At 43.6% G+C, this 18,365-nt stretch overlaps 1 protein-coding gene across 1 annotated transcript in view; it reads left to right on the plus strand.

Moving 5' to 3' along the window:
* The window catches only part of TSPAN7 (tetraspanin 7), an 84,375-nt gene extending 67,495 nt beyond the window's left edge, over nucleotides 1-16,880 (plus strand). Inside the window, exons 3-8 of the mRNA XM_066314039.1 lie at nucleotides 784-858; nucleotides 2,357-2,452; nucleotides 4,209-4,364; nucleotides 8,456-8,539; nucleotides 15,245-15,317; nucleotides 15,721-16,880. Of these exons, the coding sequence (XP_066170136.1) occupies nucleotides 784-858; nucleotides 2,357-2,452; nucleotides 4,209-4,364; nucleotides 8,456-8,539; nucleotides 15,245-15,313 (480 nt within the window). The 3' untranslated portion in view covers nucleotides 15,314-15,317; nucleotides 15,721-16,880. The remainder of the gene's footprint in view (nucleotides 1-783; nucleotides 859-2,356; nucleotides 2,453-4,208; nucleotides 4,365-8,455; nucleotides 8,540-15,244; nucleotides 15,318-15,720) is intronic.
* The last annotated feature ends 1,485 nt before the right edge of the window (nucleotides 16,881-18,365 follow it).

Below are 18,365 nucleotides of genomic sequence, written 5' to 3' on the forward strand. Positions count from 1 at the left end.
GACTGATTTAATTTTAAATGTTTCCTTTCTTATGTAACTGTTACTTAGCAGGTGGAGCAAAAAGGTAATTTTTCCTCCATAAGATTAGGCCTCAACTTCAAATTTTACTATCCCACTTTGCATTTTTTCTTTACCTTCTTTCTTTCTGCTGAAATATATTTTTAGTACTTGGTGAGTGCCTACACTGAAAGCACTGTTTTCAAGGTTTATTTAGCTGATCCAAATGCTGCACCTAAAGCCAAATATGGACCTTGGCTCAGCAAAGTATTTGGAGCATATGTCTAGTGTTACTCAGAATATTTCCAGTGAAGGCCATGTTTCAGTTCATTCATTGGACAAACTTCAGGAATCAGGCAGCAAACCCCAATCTGGCAGTGAAATAGATAAACACCAACCAAAACACCTGGGAAAGCCTATTAACCTTAGCAGAGCACTGTGCAAACAGGAAGGGTCTGTTTGTACCCCTTACTGCAAGATCAAAACCTGATGGACTTGGATTCACCTCTGGCATGTGAGTGTGTTTTAGTGTATATAAGGATGCTAAGAAAGGTGGGAACAGAAATATCAGAAAAGCCAGTAATTAAGCAATATAAATCAGTTGTGAGTTGTATAAACACATATATTACATTCAGGTCATAACCTGTGTATCTCCTCCAAAAGACCTTTGGTTTCTTAACACCTTTGAAGGGTGCCTAGAGGGGAAAGTTACATTTTATGTGATAATATCTGTGCTGAGACAAAAGCCTATCATGCTCTGACTGCTCTTGCCTCCTGCCTTTTCAGTATGCCATGTTCTTGTCCCTGGTGTTCCTGGCTGAGCTAGTGGCTGGCATTTCAGGGTTTGTCTTTCGCCACGAGGTAGGTGGGAATGTGCTGAGTTTGCATCTGGCAGCGCCTGGGCAGGAGCTGCTGAGGAACTCCCTGGAGCGTGGGGAATGTGGGGGCTGAGCTGGGGGGCTCCAGCACATCTCCAGGGATGTGACTGATGTGCAACACTAACTTATACAGCTCTTAAAAACCTACCTGATTCCAAATGAAGGGATTTAGCCAAAGCTCCTGCCCTCAGCTGCCTGATGGTTTACTCTGGAGCTATCAGGTTTTGTGTGTCCACCATGTGAGATCTTCTTTACTCTTTTACATATGCTGAGGGCTGCAGAATAGATTAAATGCTTTTCTTAAACATAGCTTTTTCAGCCAGGAAAATGCTGGTTTATGTAAGTCAGAGACAACTACATCACACCAGACTTGCTGTTTTGTAAATCCTTTTCAGTTTTTTCTTTGGGGGGATGGAGAGAGGGGGTGGGGAGGGAGTGGGATGGGATTTCATTTCTATCTTGAGAATAAGGAGAGATTAGAAGTAGAGTGAGGTAGGAAACTGGGGCAGGAAGAAGCTTTTAAAAGGCATGATGGTCTAGATTTGTAGTAACACTTCTGCTTTATCCACTGTAATCAGGTCTATCTCTGGCTGTAAGCCCATGGACCTACATGCCACTGGTGCTGAACCAGAACAACCCCAGAGACCCTCCTTGTCTCTTCTCTTTGTATTACCTGGTTTTTGAGTCTCCTCTTTTGACATGACATTTCCATTGCCACGGAATTTTCTGCTGTCCACCCTTGTGAGCAGTGGATTGTTTTTAATGTGGTCCTGAGGTTCCTGTCCACATGCTGAGGATTCCCATTTCATCCTACCTCACCTGCAGCAGCCTCAGAGTCAGACTGCTCCCTTTTGGGAGAGGCAGTGCCTTGTGAAGGCCAGAGCCATGAGGGTTGCTCACATCATCTGCTCCCCAGCCCCTTCCCCACCCAATGTGGCATTCGTAAATATGTGCCTGACATTTTCCAGCTGAGACACCTCTTGTTCCTTACCCAGATCCCTTTGGTGCTGAGGATGCCTGGTCAGGAGATTCATGTCTTACTTTAGTGCCACTGGCTTGTGTCCCCAGAGTGTTTGCACAAGCTTTGGCTCCCACCTGGCATCCATGAGCAGGGAGAAGCATGCAGCCTTCATCAGACCTAGTGCTGGAACAAAGAGTTTGGGGGGGAAAGCTGATCAAATTATACCTTTTTGATAGGTTAAGTAATTTTACAGTATTTTTTTAAACATACCAGTTTGCTGGGGTAGTTAGTATTGTTTCTGTGTCTGATATCCCCCTGGAAAAATGGCATGAATGATTCCTGACAGTTAACAGGGAGCTCTGCCAGCTCTAAAAAACACCCTTAAAAACAAATGGGAAGGGCTAGTTTGGGTGTCTTCTTAGGAAATTTGGAAATGCATTTCCTTCCTCCAACAACTGCTTCAGCTTTTGTGCTTCTTGTTGCTCACATGGGCTGGTTTTGTTTTCCCTCACCCTGACAGATCAAGGATACTTTCCTTAGGACATACACTGAGGCAATCCAGAATTACAACAAGAACGATGAGCGGAGCCATGCAGTGGATAACGTACAGGAAAGTGTAAGTTTCAAACTGGATACCAAAAATTAGTCAATAGAGAAAGCACGGATTTGATCCCAGGATTTTGATGGCTAAATCTGCAAGCTGCAGTTTGCAATCAAAATTAGAGGCTGGCAAAACTGATCTAAAGGGAAAGTATTGTAGCTGAAATGTTTGTTCAGGATGCCCAAATTTTAGTGAAAAAGTTGTCTGATAAAGGCAAGGCCTGTCCCACTGGCTCATTGTTGATACAGATCTTGAATTAGGTTTGGGTGGCAGTTCTATTCCTAAAGAACACACATGGTTCCTAAGGGAATTTGCCAGTAAGATTATAAAATGTTTTAAATTTGAGCTGGATGAGACAGGGTTTTATAATCTTGTGTCCTGCATCACTGATAAACAGCAGCAGTTCTCTTCACAAGTACAGTGAGAGAAGCTGGCAAAAGAGACCTAGTGAGTTAAGGAGAAAAACTGGGTATGTTTTCCCCAGAGGAAGATGGAGGGGAAAGCTGCTGAGGTTGGCAGGGAAAGCTGTGCTGGAGGGATGGAGTAGGAGCTTGGTGGAGAGGAGCCTTTCTGACCCTCAGGGGTGGTAGCAGGGCAGTGGGGGCTTGCCTTGCCTTCCAGCAGGGCACAGGGCTGGAGCAAATGCCACAGCATGGCCAAAACAGTTGGGGATGCCACCCACGAGGGACCAAGTCCACCAACTACAACAAAGAGGGATAAAATTCACATTTAAGTTCCCATTGGAAGCAAGAGGCTATTCCTTCAGTTTGCAATACATTCTATGAGCCATTTTCCTTTCCATGTGATTTTAACCCAATGAATGGCTGAAATGTCAGTGTAATTGTATTGATTACTTCTAGACCTTGAGAAATTATAGCTGTTATGTTGGACCCTTCAGCACAATTGAAACTGTACTCTAACCTGGCTTCTCCTGGTTAGCAGTTTACTGCAGTGCTCCAAACTGAGTATTCTGCTGTCAAATTGCCTGTTTGCATAATGTTAACTTGTGTTTTAAATCTTTGATTCCTTGGAGTTGACCAAACAAAATAGTTCTGGGTAGTTTTTCAGTGCTTCTGTTGTAGAAAAAATGTTCATTTCATTCATAGTTCTCTTTTTACAGAAACTACATTTATAAGCCCTTTCCATGCAGAAAATTCAGCACATACTCCATATGTTTGAGTCTCTGCTTTCTAGCTTAAGATCTAAATCGGAACATCCTTCCCAATTTAGGGTTTTCTAGCTGACTTCCTAGATACACCCTGTGAACATATGGTCTCTTTCTATTCACAGCTCAGTGAATTGTCCTAGAAATTATTTTGGTGAGTTAGAGAGGCTTCACCTTAATGATTTGTACTAGTTTGAACCTGTATGTGTTACATGTAATTCTGTGTAATGTTTCGAGATCTTGGATTTGCAGGGTCATCTTTAATCAAATACAAAAGTAAAGAAAACAAACAAACTAAAAACCCAACAGACCATCAACTAAAGATGATGGGTTTATGGCTGGACCTTTGTCAAATGTTACAAATAATGGTTCTGTTCATACAATACCTTCTTTTTAGTAGGTCATCTGCTCCCATGTTCTGTAAATTACATTCCTGGTACTTCTGTAATTCATGGGGCAAGGGTGGTATATCTGCTTTTCAAAACTTGAGGTACAGTGTCTTTATTTTGATCATGAGCTTATGAAATGGGCCGAGATGGTTCTGTTCTCGTTTTAATTCTGTTTTGTTTGTCCGTGTGTTTTAAACCTGCCTCTCGTCCCTCCTAGCTGAGCTGCTGTGGCATTCAGAGCTACACCAACTGGAGCACCAGCCCTTACTTCTTCAAGCACGGCATCCCTACGAGCTGTTGCATGAACTCCAGTGACTGTAACACTCAGGACCTGCGCAACATGACCGTGGCTGCCACTAAAGTAAACCAGAAGGTAACAGTAACACTGTGCCAGGGGCACTTGTGACACCACCCAGCACCGCAGTGGAGTGTGTGGCTGCTTGCAGTTGCATTTCATTTCAAATGGTTGGTTGACAATGTGCAAGTAAGGCTGGAGTGATGGTAAGGATGGGCTTGGTCCTGCAGTTGCTTCATATTCTTTGAGCTGGCCTTTCTCAAGTCCAATCCCAGGTGCAGCAGTTGTGAGGAAACACAGGTAAATGTCGTGGTTGGTGGGTACATTTATTGTGAGTTAAAATCTTTGAACATGTAGGGCTGTGAGCAGAGCACAGCCAAAGTGACCCTCTCCCTGGGGTCATCTGAAGGAGCAGGTTGGGAAGACAGAAATAGAAGGCAAGTTGGGAGAACAGGAAGAAAAAGAATAATTAGAAAATAAAAATACAGAAAATGCACAGAAAGGGAAGAATAAAGAGAAAATAATGCAGCATCTATGCATTAGACACTGTGCTGAAGAAGTGCAACTCCATTTACTGCTTCAAGTGCTAGTGTGTCATCAGTTCTTTCTCACTTGAGATTTGCAAGAGAGGAAACAGGTTTTTGATAAGAGGAATGCTATTGTGGCTGAATCATCATTCTAAGTTGAAGCACATCTTAGTCATACTTAAGGATTATTTTCCTTTCTGCTTTATTTTCAGAGATCTATTTAAAAATAAATAGAAATCCTGAGTATACAACAGGGGAAATATGGAAATGCTTCTGTCTCTTCTGTTTCTGTCTTTTTCACCTCAGTCACCTGTGGCTCAGAAGGTTGGACTGGTGGCTGAGCACAGCCTGAAACATCTTTAAGAACCAGTCAAGTAGACAATATTTTCTGGCATGTATTGTGAAAGGGATACTAGAGGATTATTTTCCTCTAAGCCTTTCTCTTTTTTTGCAATGGTTTAATGAGAGCCACTTGTTGCAGACATGTGGAATGCTGGTGATGTCCATTGGTTGAGTAACTCACAGTCACCACCAGCAGAGTAATCTTGCCTGAGTATAGAGGGTGAGCCGCTCTGTTCAGTTGCTCCTTGTGAATTTGTACTAACTTGGTGTTTTTACAGAAGTGGAAGGAGGGTGAGAGGCAGGGCAGGGTGGATCTAGGGCCTGTGCAGCACAGCCAGGACCCACAGCAGCCACGGTGCCTCCTGGGCAGCCCACCCTGAGCCCCTGCTCCTCTTCCCAGCAGGAAAGCTTTGTGGTGTGACTGGTGTTCCACCTGCATGTCCCAGCTCTGCATTCAGGACAGCCACGCACTCTGGACCTTTGCTGGCTGCACAGGATTTAGGTACCATTTGCACTCCCAGAACTGACCTGCTGTTTCCCCCAGGTGCCAGGCTTGCTCTGCCTGCACAGGGAAATCCCTGTCCACTTTTGAGTTCTTGTGGCACAGGATGCCTGCTGAATTGTAGGAAGTGACTGAGGGATCAGTGTGTGCTAGTCCAGGGCTAGTAACACATTTCCAGCCATTCTTGCTCCTTGCTCTCCTGAATGCACAAGTCACCTGATGGAAAAGGGCTGCTGATTCCTCAGGAAATTGTCGAAGTAATTACTTGATTTAATTACCTAGAGGAAATTTGGATGTTTGGAAGTTCACGTGGTTTTGTCTCATTTTCTGACATAGCCACTGAAAATCAAAAGTTGCAGATTTCTGTTCAGCAGCTGTGAGATTTGTCCCAGACATTTGAGCAAAGTGGAATGCTTCTGAAAGGCACATGAGAATAAAAAGCAAGAAGGAGAAAACGTTTGGCCCTATCCTTTCACTTCAGATAGGTAGCAAACATCATTGCCTCTGACCCAAGCCCCTTGCTCGTCTTGGAAACAGGCCCTTTGCTCTCTGTGTGTTGGAGAAAAAGGAAAATATTTATTGCCTGTGTTGTGGAAGACCCTTCTCACCACGCCTGTGGACAAGTATATTTGGATTACATCTTTTGGTGGATCTTGCAAAACTATCAGTAAGATGAGTTCTCTATGAGCTAATCAAATTACTAGCAGTTTCTAGGACTAATAATGAATTAACCAAAGAGGATTAAACTGATTATATAATTACAGGACTAAAAGACAGCATTCCTGGATTTTCTTTGCCAATTCTGACCCTAACTTGCTTAGTGACCTTGGGTTAATTATTTAGGCTCGCTGTTTCTTCATCTCCGGCGGCACTAATACCTAACTTTAGGAGCTGTCATTAGGATTAGCTAATTAACGTTCATCTACTGCTTTTAATCACAGTTCTTTAGCAAGAAACCTCAAGAACTATTTTTCTTTAAAATCTTAAGAAAGGAACAGATGCATGGAGTCCAGAAAGATCACATCCTTTGTGAACTGTCCCTTCTGTGCCCTGGATCATCAGCACCCAGGGGTGCTCACACAGCTCTGCACACACTTCTGTCCTGTGATGCAGCTTGTGGGTGCTGCTTGCACTCTCAGTCCATGTAAGGACTGAGCAATCAAGCCATATGTAAACACTGTGCTTCAGTAAACAGATTATTGTGGCTTGGGAAAACAGGGTCTTCAAGTGAGGAGGGTGATCAAAACTCTGCCATTGCATGTTTTGTTGACAAGATCTTCTGTCTCCCTCAAATTACCACTGTGCTTCGGTGTTGCATCTCTTGAAGGCTCTTCAACGGAGCAGATTTCAGAAGGGCTGGGAGAGCATTAAGCCATGTCAGACAGAATGAAAATACTGCTTGAGAAATCTAGTCTCATTGCATAACGTGTAAGACATGCAAACTATAGTTGCTTGATGGGTTAAATAAGCAAGCTTGGATCAGACCCACTGTACACTGTGGTAAAACGTAATTAATATGTACACATAAACAGTTCAGAAATTAATCAGGACCAGCTGTCCTGGTCCTCAGCTACTATTGGGTTCAGCACTTCATTACTCTCAGGATCGAATGTCTTGTGATGTTATAAAAGAAGTTAGAGAAATGGTACAATTTATTTAATGAATGGCCTGTCTGTAGTAAAGGACATTGTCCTTCTCACTGCTGTTTTTTATAAGCAGCTGATGCTCTGAGGACATAAAGAGTTCCTACAGTGCTTGCAGAACGAGGGGTGTGTGGGTGTAGGTGGAATGTGTAGACACTTCTCTCTCAGGGGACAGGAGTCCAAACTGGGCAAGGCATCTCACTGTTATTTCTGAGTTTTCCAATTTCTGATAAAGTGGGTAAAGTTATAATGTATGAAACTCCTCAGGACTGGCCTAAACCACAGCATTGGTCATTTGAGGAAGGTGACAAAAGGGGCTGAGCAGTGACTCTGGAAATGCCATCTTTCTTATTTCTTCATGTATCAAGTCACCTGTTTACCTTAATTTAGATACCACAATCTGGGAGATAATTTCAAATGCTTTTTTGAGGGGTCAAGTAGGTGAGGGGAGAATCTTGGCCAACATTATTGTACCAAGGGGGAACCTCTCAAAAAAGTCTGTCCAAGAGAAGGGCAGATATTGTGCATGAACCCTGTGGCCCCAGTCTGAGCTGTGAATTGAGGCCTGAGGAAACAAGTCAGCAGAGAAGATTTGGTTTGGGGAGTAGGACAGGGAACTCTATGTCCAAGAGCAAAGGAACCAAGAAAATTCATACAAAACCCTTGATAACTTTGTTACATGGTTTAAAGTTACATGCTGTTCAGTGCCTTGCCTGGTGTCCTTTGATGGGCAAAGGCAAGTAGAATGCCTCGAGGGACACTTTATTAAATATCTAGAGTATTAAGAAATCAGCATTATTTATTCATTTTTGGCATCTGTATTGTATTATAACATTGGTGTATTGTTACTGCTTTGGTTTCAGGTCAAAGCTATATTGTTTTTTAACAGACTTTCTTTAAAAAGACCCATAAAATGAGTGCAACATCACATTTAGATTTAAAAAGTATTGAAATGCATTTGTTTCTAAAAGGAACTTTTTTTTTCACCACAACTCCACATCATTCACTCAGAATTGCTATTTTTAAAAAAGGTGCCACTGCTGGAAATTACAGCAGAAATATTGTCTAGCCAGAGTTCATTTTAAATGAAAAATTTTTTGTATGCATTCATGGCAGGGAAGGTCAGCACAAGGAATGATGATGTTTGTTTTCCAGGGCTGTTATGACTTGGTGACCAGTTTTATGGAGACAAATATGGGAATCATAGCTGGAGTGGCTTTTGGGATTGCATTCTCACAGGTAAGTGCATAAACACTCCCCCCTTCCCCCCTTTTATTTTCCCTTCTTTTTCTTTACCTGGACTTCAAGGAGGGAAGGATTATGGAAAGGGACTGAACTCAGCATGCTCGTTAGTCCTGAGGTCATCTGTTCATTGATTTTCTTTTTTTCAACTTAAATGAAGTTTCTCCTTGGGAATATCAGTTACGGTTGAGCTAATGACTAGCTCAAGGAAAACAACTTGTCCCTCCACTGGGTCAAATAGAGGTTAACCCAATAAAACATTGGCTTAAATGGAGCATAAACAGCTAAGAAGACAAATAGCTTATCCATTGTTTGGGTAGGCTTCTATCTTCTAAGTACTCTTATTTGTTCTTAAGGGACTCAAGAATTCAAACGAGTGCACCCTCAGGCCTCCCTATCCTGTATCTGGAGCCTGGAGGGGCCAATTTGTGACCAGTTTTATTTATTTTCCCTTTGACAATGAACACTGAGAAACTGTAAGTCTACCAAAATCAGATTGTTAAATCTTTTCTGCACCAAAAGGAATGCAGAGAGAGCGACAAGAGGAGAGCTAAGAAGTGGTTTTCTGCTCCATTATATTCAAACTGCATTTATGTAGACAGAAAGTGGGGAAAGTATAGGTCTGGTCAGGTTTTTCTGATCAAGAAGGGCCAGGAAAACACCTACATCTTTCAACAAGATGCTCCTTTATACATAAACAGTCACTTCACGTGTGACAGCAAAGACTCTACTGGAAACATGCCAAAAACAAGAGAAAGGGAAATATGCACAATTCTAAACTGTCCCCAAGCCATGTGGAAAATGCCCCCCACACCCCCTCCATCAGCATACACACAGCCTGAGGGAACCCTAAAATTGTCTGGGCTCAGGCTGGCTGACTGCCCTGCCCTGGGCACATCTGGAAACCTGATGCCCTGTAGCCAAGGTGTTGGATGTGAGGAGGGCATGGATTGGTGTGGGTGGGAATGTTGGCCCATCACAGCAGCAGCTGCTCAGAGCATGTGCCTGCATGTCAGGTTTTTGGGATCCAGAAAAGGTGAATAATCTAGAGCTGTTTGTGCATGGATGAGTGAAGGGGGTTTTTTTAATTGGCTATTCTAATTCTTGGTGAATGGTGACAGCATTGATACTCTTCTCCAGCCTTGATTATGGCTTGATTGCTGCTATAGGACTCCAAGCTCGGGTTTCAGTTCGGATTCTAGATAGCCAGAAGGCTGTAAAGCTTCTTTTTAAATGCCTTGTGTAAAGCTATCCAAAAGAAAAATGAGACTAGTAGAATTGTAAAATATGCTGCTGGGGGAAGAAGTCAGGACCGACACTGCCTGAAAGCCTTTAATGTGTGTCTCATGGCAGGCTGCAGGCAGCACGGGCTGCAAGGCACTTTGTCCCTGTGACTGAGGGCGAGAACGAGGTGTGTTTGGATGTGGTGTTGGCATCTCACACTGCTAATGGCACGATGAGCCCTGCTGCTAGGTGGGGATGTCCCTCCCCAGCCCCACTGGGCTCTGGCACTGCAAGGGCATAGCCAGCTGCTTGAAGTGTTAGCAAACAAAGTGAAGAGAGAGGCTGCAGAGGAGAAAAATGCAGCTCTCTCCCAGGCTGTGAAGAATAGAAGGTGGCCAGTAGTAATTCACTGCCTAATCTGTTTTGCTGGGCCCAGTCAGGGCCAGTGTTTACAGATGGATTTCAGGTGAACGTGGCTGGCAGTATTGCTGGGCTGGGCTGCAGCTGTAGGAAAAGTTTTGCTGTTCCTACTGAGAATAGGTTTCATCAGAATAAAAGACAAATTAAATCGTGTTGCTCTTCTACAGTAAAGCAGGCTCAAGGGCCTTTCCTTCACGTGATTTGTTAGGTGTTGAGTAGCATGGGGAATGTGCTGATGCCCAGAAACAGGGAAAGTTGATGTAATGGCATTGCAAATCTTACAGGCCTGGCACAGACCTCCCCATCAGAGTCAAGAGTTTTTATAAAAAACACTGTGTTGCTGACCTTGTCTGCTCTGCTCCTCGGGTTTGAAATAATAACAATAAAATAAAATTTGATTGTTTTTGGACTTGGATGCCAATGCTGACTTCCAGCTGGAATAATTTCCATTTAGCAGGTGCTCTTCAGAGCAGAAAAATGATTGCTGTGTTGTGCCCAACAGAGAATAAAATTATGCGAACCGCATAGATGATGGAGAGCTGTGCCTAGATAAAACTACAGTGCAGTCTTTGGCTTAAGGAATGCAAGAGACACTCTCTGGAGAGGTTTATAGATTTTAAGTTGGGGACACTCAGTGCAATGTTCAGGCCACATTATTCCCTTTGTGCTGAAAGACTGAAAATCAGGTGTTCTCCACATGCTCCAAACCAGCTGTTGAGCATATACAGGTGCCATCATACTGAGATAAATTCCCATGCAGCCATGGGCCCTCTCTACTGTTCAACATCCACCTGCCCTCCTCACTGTCAGCATTAATGTGGGTAGCTCTGCCTGCATGAGGACCCAGTTCTGGTGCAGACATCATCCCCCTGGTCTGCTACAACTCCTCCCTGAGCACAGGGAGGCTGGGGCCTGCTCAGGGCTTAGGGAGTGGGATCCATGTCAGCATCCAATATGTGACTTGAAATATGTCCAGGGGAGGCAACGAGGGTGGTGAGGGGCTGGGAACACAAACCCTGTGAGGAACGACTGAGGGAGCTGGGGTTGTTTAGTCTGGAGAAAAGGAGACTCAGAGGTGACCTTGTCACTCTCTACAACTCCCTGAAAGGTGGCTGTAGGCAGGTGAGGTTGGTCTCTTGCTCCAGGCAGCAACTGACAGAAGGAGAGGACACAGCCTTAAGCTGCACCAAAGGAAATAAAGGTTAGATATTAGGAAAAGGTTTTTCATGGAAAGAGTGATAAAGGACTGGAATTGTCTGCCTGGGGAGGTGGTGGAATCACCATCCCTGGATGTGTTTAAACAAAGACTGGATTTGGCACTTGTGCCATGGTTTAGTTGAGGCGTTAGGGCTGGGTTAGACTCAATGATCTTGAAGGTCTCTTCCAACGCAACCAAGAATCAATTCTGTGATTCTGTGAAATCTGGTCTAAGCCTGGGCTATTTCTAAAGACTACTCTTTAGATCTGTTTCCAAAGACTAACCTGTTTCTAAACACTAAATTACAGTGGATGCAGTGTGGAGGTAGGACCTGTGACAGAGGCACACCAGGGCACAGGAGGCTGACTCAAATAAGTGACATGTGACATAGAAATTCTTTCTTTTAAAATATAACCAGAGGACCTGCATGTTTGGAGATTTGAATTTTGAGAATATGACAAGGTATTGAGCTAAAAAATTATTCCTGATGGATTAAACCCCTTAAACCCTCCCCAGTTTTGGCTTACCTGATGTGCTGATGAATTCCTAGTTCGACACAATTCTATTTATAGAAACTCTCCCAAAGAATGAAAAATGGTGATGATACCAAGACCCAAAATAAAATGGAAATTCAAATTGCAATTCAATTTCTTTCTCTTCAGTATAATAAGGTGTAATAAATATGTCATACAGAACAGCTTCCAGTCAGTGGTAACTCCTACAGAATAAGTGCATTAAAAAGCCAGTTATTATATGTACAGGAGGGATAAGACTGCTACAAAATGTGCTGTGGATGGTTATCAGTGGTCAGAACTAAGATGTACCAGAGATTGCTCCTAGAAACCATGAGAAATTCACTGTATTCTGCTTGCTGGAATGACCTATGGCCAACAGGATGGTAGTACAGAGGACACACCTGAGGGGTGTGGATTTCCCAGTTGTCTAAACCACAGAACTTGTCAGCATTTTCAAGTTTCCTGTGGCAAGACCAGGGTATGGAAAACTCTCTGCTTTCTATATAATAGCTCAGGGTATGGAAAACTCTTTGCTTTCTATATAATAGCTCAGAAGACCAAGATAATCTTAGGAAAGAGGGAAGAAAGGAAAAAAGTAAGAGAGAAGACAAATGCAGAACCAAGCCTGACATCTTAGCACTCAAAAATCAAGACAGTAAAATCAAATAAATGAATAAGTGGATAAAAGTTGAGAAGAGGCATTTGAGAGGCAATGAGAGTGTGGGGAAATGAATGCAGCTCCCAGCAGCAGTTTCTTTGTGGGAATCCTTTAACTCCAATTCTTCTGGTTTTTCAAAGGAGCTGCGGGGACCTGGTGCACAATAGGATAAGGAGCTTCCTCCTGCCTGAAGAGCAGAGGAGGCAAGTGGTGGAACAAATGCAGAGAACAAGGCTGGGTGGAGAGAGCTGATTTGTGCTGCACAGTCTGGGAGCCTCTAGCCTGACTTAAATGCAGAGGATTGTAGTTATGCCTGTAATGAAAGAGCACCATGGAGAAAATCCAGCAACTCAGTACAATATTGCCTCTTTTTGGCTACAGGAGAAACAGTGCTCTTGTGGTTAAATGTAGAAGTCAACACATGGAAAAACACGTGTTTTTATATGCATTCAAAGTATTTCTAGAATATTTATTATTCTAGAAATAATAAATTTCCTGATAATACTTAGAAATGCTGAATAAAATGTGTGTGCAATGGCTTGATATGCATACCATTATTTTTGAAATACATAGTTAAACATTATGTCGCTATAACCACTTAAATGCCTAAACCAGCCTAAGGTCAGAGCCAAGAATCAGTAAGTGGGCCAAAGATCATGAGGATACATTCAGGAGTAACCTGACTTTTGTCTTAAGAGTGAGCTGATTAAAATAAAACACTATTAATGCAGATGCTACAAAGTTCAGGCACACTGATTATTAGAGTTACAGTCTGCACAGAACAAAAGAATCCCAAATTAGGGGTATCCAGGGAAGTCTGCTCCAGTTGAATGGGGAAAGAAAAGCCTGTGGTTTCCTATTTGTAGAGGCTACAGCATCTTTCCCTTTGTAAACCTGATAGAAGCAGCAGATTGTGGTTAAGAACAGTGGCTGTAATCTGGATGATTGTGATGGGGGAAAATAAACAACTTCAATGAAAATGCATTCCTGGCCATTGTAGAGAGGAATTGATTTGGGTCTGGGCTGGAATTTGCTCAGGGAAAATAATTTGGATTAAATATACTGTGAAGTTCATCTTATTAAAAAATAAAATAAGGCAGAGAAGTAACTTCTGAGTCCAGCCAAGGAAGGCAAAGAAAGACTGAAAGTCACCACAAACACAGAAAAGTGACAGTGAAGGAGGTGGGTCAGGGCCACCCAGAGGCACTCCCTCTGAGCATGGAGAAATACATAGCACTATCCAAAAGAGAAATCTCATTTTCCAAAATGGAACTGAGCTAAAGAAACAGTGCGTGAGTCAGCTGCAGGAGTGTCATTTAACCTGTAGAATGTGGTTGGTTTTCAGCAATATCTTCAACAATTGACTAAATCATCCTCCCAGTGATGAGTAGAAAAGGCAACAAAACGGCTAAAATGTCTTCTTGGTATAAATGAGACTTTCAGAGCTGAGGAGGGTTTTCACCATGTACATATTGTTTTGACAACTGAAAACTCAGCCCCTGGACCCTGGTTTTTGTTGGAGGTTGGTCAGGAAGTGGTACCAGTGCCCCACATCTAGTAATAACCAAGGCAGTGTCATCCTTGGTGCCAAAATCAGGGGGTGCATGTGGGGAACAAGAGGGTTCAACCTGCTTTTAAATGTGCCTCTGTGCCCTCTTGAAATTCCCAGAACAGCTCTGGTGGACACTGAAACAGGAAACTGAGCAAATTTCTGGCAAAAAAAGCATGGTCTGACAAGGACTGTGACATCTTAGAGACAGGGAACAGTTCATCCAGATCTGAGTTACCCTGGCTTGGCCTTGCTCTGGGCTGGTGCCAGCCCAAATCAAGCAATTGCCTGGTACAGAAGATGTGCATTTTGATGATGATTGTGTTAGCAGGGAGCACTGCCTGGTCTAGGGGAAGGAGCACACAATCCTGAGTGTCATAGGAGGAGCCAGTTTGGATGAGCAGCCAGCCAGTCATACCTAGGCATGCTCTGGATATGCTGAGGAGTTAATTAATTGACCAACCCAAATGAGAAAAGCCAGGTTGAATTATTTACAGCACATTAACACTGTTGGCACACGCAGGAAGCATTAAAATCTGCAGTCAACAAAACATTGAAAAAACTGAGTGCTTATTGATGAGGGGAAGCCTGGGATCTGTTTTCAATAATCTGAGTGACAGCCAAGGGAATAGTGAATGACTTTTTAAAAAGTTATTTCCAGATTTACGGAGCTCATTTCTACAGTGCTGCATCACTTGTAAAGAAAGCATAACCACTCATCTGGGACATCAGGGAGCTTTTCCCTGGCACAGTGATAAAGTAATTAAAGGCGCCAATTCTCAGGGCTGATGGGTGGTGGTGAGAGATCCAGGTGGAGCAAGTGAAACACAGCCTGTAACATGCTGACACCCCCAGCAGTTTATTCATCCACATCTGGCTTGGCCAGACATTGACAACAGGATTGAAAAATACCAAGAAGGCATGCTGCCTGTCAAATAAATGATAAAAATCAAGAGGAAGATCTGACAAAGAAAGATGACAGATTTTGATGCTGTTTTTCTAATTAGAGCAGTCCTTAAAATAGGGCATAAATGCATTGTGCATAATAACACTAGAACATGAAATACATGTTTACCAATGCTCTGCATTGATGTGATTTAACTTAAATTCTGTTCTGTCTCTGTCTTGTCTGGAACAGTTGATCGGGATGCTGCTGGCATGCTGTCTGTCCCGGTTTATTACTGCTAACCAGTACGAGATGGTGTAACAAGGTGAGCTTTTCCCATTTTTCAGGTGGTAAAACTACAACAGCCTTGCTGCGTTGTTGTGGCTGTGCTGCTTCTGCTGAAGACAGCCAGCAAGTTTTACATTCTGAGCGTGTTCATTGAGAATTAAGCTTTCCCATGGGCTTCTTTGCTTTGGGGTTTTCATCCCAATTTTGTGTGTGGTGATGGGGGGGAATAAAAAGGGGGTGAAATGCAGTGTTGAATTTGAATTTTTCAAATGCAGTGTTGAATTTTTCAGTTGAAACTGAAAAATTTCAGTTACCTCGGAAAGAGAGAGCAAAAATGCTGCCGTGAATACCCTTAGCAACCAAAGCGACCCACTTGTTGGTGTTGTTTGGTTTTTATTTTTTTAATTTATTTTTTTTTTTCCATCCTCCCTGCTCTCCAGTCTTTCAAGAAGTGTGAAGTCCGGAGCCTGTGTGAAGACCAGGAGCTGCAAGAAGCGGAGAAAGACTGCCATGAATGTTCTAGCACACACTGTCTCTCGCACGCACGCACGCACACCCCCACGAGCAAGCCCGTGTGCGCGCACACTCGCACCCCACCTCCCGAACTGTCCCATGCGTAGTGTCCCATCCTGTGAAGTCCCACGGTGCCACCGAGAGCGGCCGGGTCCCCTCGGCCCGCGGAGCCAGCCCTCCCCATCCCCGCGGCTCGGCGTGAGGACGGCACCGTCTGTATGTTCTTGGTCACACACAGTAGTTTTTGCATCGTAAGTTAACAGAGGTAACTCATTAACAGCGTTGATCGGGCTGTGCATGTAGTGACTGGAGGGCGTCATTAGCCTTTCACCATGGTTAATAAGTGTTGCACACGTTCATATAAACCGGTATATGAAATATATATTCTTTTGGGGTTTATTCTTAATTTCTTGTTTTGTTTATCGCTTTACTAAGGTTTCCATCCTTTTTCCCCCCCGTCCCCTGCCTTTCCCCTGCGCCTGTCCCCCTTTCCCCAAAAACAAAGGAATCAGTAACATAACATAAAGATACTTGAAAATGATGTTAAAATGTTGTGCTTGAAGGGAAACTGTTATTCCTGATGTTCTTCTACATCTTTGATTCTTTCTCAGTGTTGTATGCCTAGTGCGTATCCCGGTAGGCTTTGTCTAGTGCATCTTGCCTCGGAACCTGATCCTGTGTAATACTGTTATTAAGCTGTGTTGTTGCTTACTGTGAAGGCAGAACTTTTTGCTCCCTTTATTTTTATTACGTAGCTATGAACTAATTGAACTGTGCTGTACTGCGGCCTTCATACTTTTTTCCTGTTCTTTTTTTTTTTTCCTTTCTTTTTGCATTGAGGTTGCAGCCACCAAATGCATTGTTTAATCAAATTGAAATAAAAACACACACACAGACACAAAAAAAAAATCACAAAAAAAAAACCATAGGCATATGAAATATTTTTGGGGGAAAGCAAAAGTTTAAAACCTTTTTAAAAAAATAGGACTTTTTTAATAATGCCTCTGTCTAGCATGCCAACGAGAATGCATTGATATTGTGAGTATTTGTGATATACGTATTAATAAATGGAACCATTACAGATTTCTAGCTGCGTCCTTCTCATTCTTTAGTTATAAGGAAACTCTTTTTTTGGGAGGGGGGACAGTGAATGTGAAACACCCAGGCACAGCTTGGCATGACATGTCTCTATGAGTTTTTTAACATCCAATTTGCTTGTAAAAGAAAAATGTTACTACCCTGGGAAAAGAAAAAAAAGGAAAAATATCTGGAATTGTTTCAGAACTCCTTCTACAGCTGGTTTCACCATATGACAAATACATATCCTCTGCTTTGCAATTCCTCTTCTTGTAATTGTTAAAAATCTGCAGTGTTTAATTATTCCATCCTTGGCGCTGTGAGTGATTTTGGCATTGAACATTTCTCTCTTGATTTTGGTGAGAGAGAAGAGAGGTTTGGGGTGGAGGGGGTGGCTCATGGAAAGGCAGGCAGCTATCTCTCTCTCACTTGGATAAGTGAAATGTGTCAGATCTGACAGAAAAACTGTGGAAGTTTAAACCTGGGAATTTTGGGCCAAGCCCTTAGCCTGGCAGTGCGGACAGAGAGGGAAAGACTTGAGAAGTCCTGGAGCCTTCTGTTAGTGGGATCTGTGCAGCTGCTGGAGTCCCAGTCCTTCCCTGTCTGTCTGTCTGTCCATCAGTGCCACTGGGACCCCCTGCCCGGGGGGTGGCCCTGCCTGGTGCCTCCAGCATCCTGGAAAACCTTTGAGTGGTGCTGGTGTGATCAGTGCACTCCCACCCACAGCTCTAAAAGGGGTCACGGGCAGAAACGTGCCAGCAGATCTTAAAAACCCCAGCAGCATCCTCTCTAGCTTTATTCAGACAGCACTTCCAGAGCAGGAAAGAGAAACAAGAGCTTTGCAAATAGGAGAGGAATTTGGTCTCCAAATGAAATCTGCCCTCGATAGAACATCTGCCACGAGGGAGTGAGGCATCTTTAAAGTGGAGATGCCAATACGGGTCCTGCATCTGTGCTGAGCAGCCAAGCAGGACGGTGCTGGGGACAAAGCCACTCGGGCAGGTCACAGCGCTCACATCTGCAGTCTCTGCGGAGGGCTTAAGAGCAGTCACAGCCGCTCGCTCTGTTGCTGGGGCTACGCGGTGCTGGAGCGATGCCCTTCTGTAGGCACAGGATGTTCACAGAGCCATGGTTTCCCATACCAGAAGGAACTGGCCCAGCAGCTGCCCCAGTTTCCCTCCCCTATTCACTCCCGGGCAGGTCTCCCCTTGCCCCACGGAGAGGAGGGATGTGGGTGAGGCTGCCACCGCCTCCTTCAGGAGCCACCAGTGACCTTCCGGAGTACAAAAGCACCAGCCTCTCCTTGGTTTTCTTCCTTTTTTTTTTTTTTTTTTTTTTTTTTTTTTTTTTTTTTTTTTTTTTTTTTTTTTCCCTGAAAGAAAGAGCTGTTTGTGCCAAGAGCTGTTCCTTTTGAAGATGCTGATGTTGGGTGACAGGTCAGCAGGCCCCCAAACGTGCCTGTCCCCATTCAGCAAAGCCGAGCCGTGCTCAGCTT

This window comes from Sylvia atricapilla, chromosome 2, assembly GCF_009819655.1.
Source record: "Sylvia atricapilla isolate bSylAtr1 chromosome 2, bSylAtr1.pri, whole genome shotgun sequence".
In the NCBI taxonomy this organism is placed as follows: Eukaryota; Metazoa; Chordata; class Aves; order Passeriformes; family Sylviidae; genus Sylvia; species Sylvia atricapilla.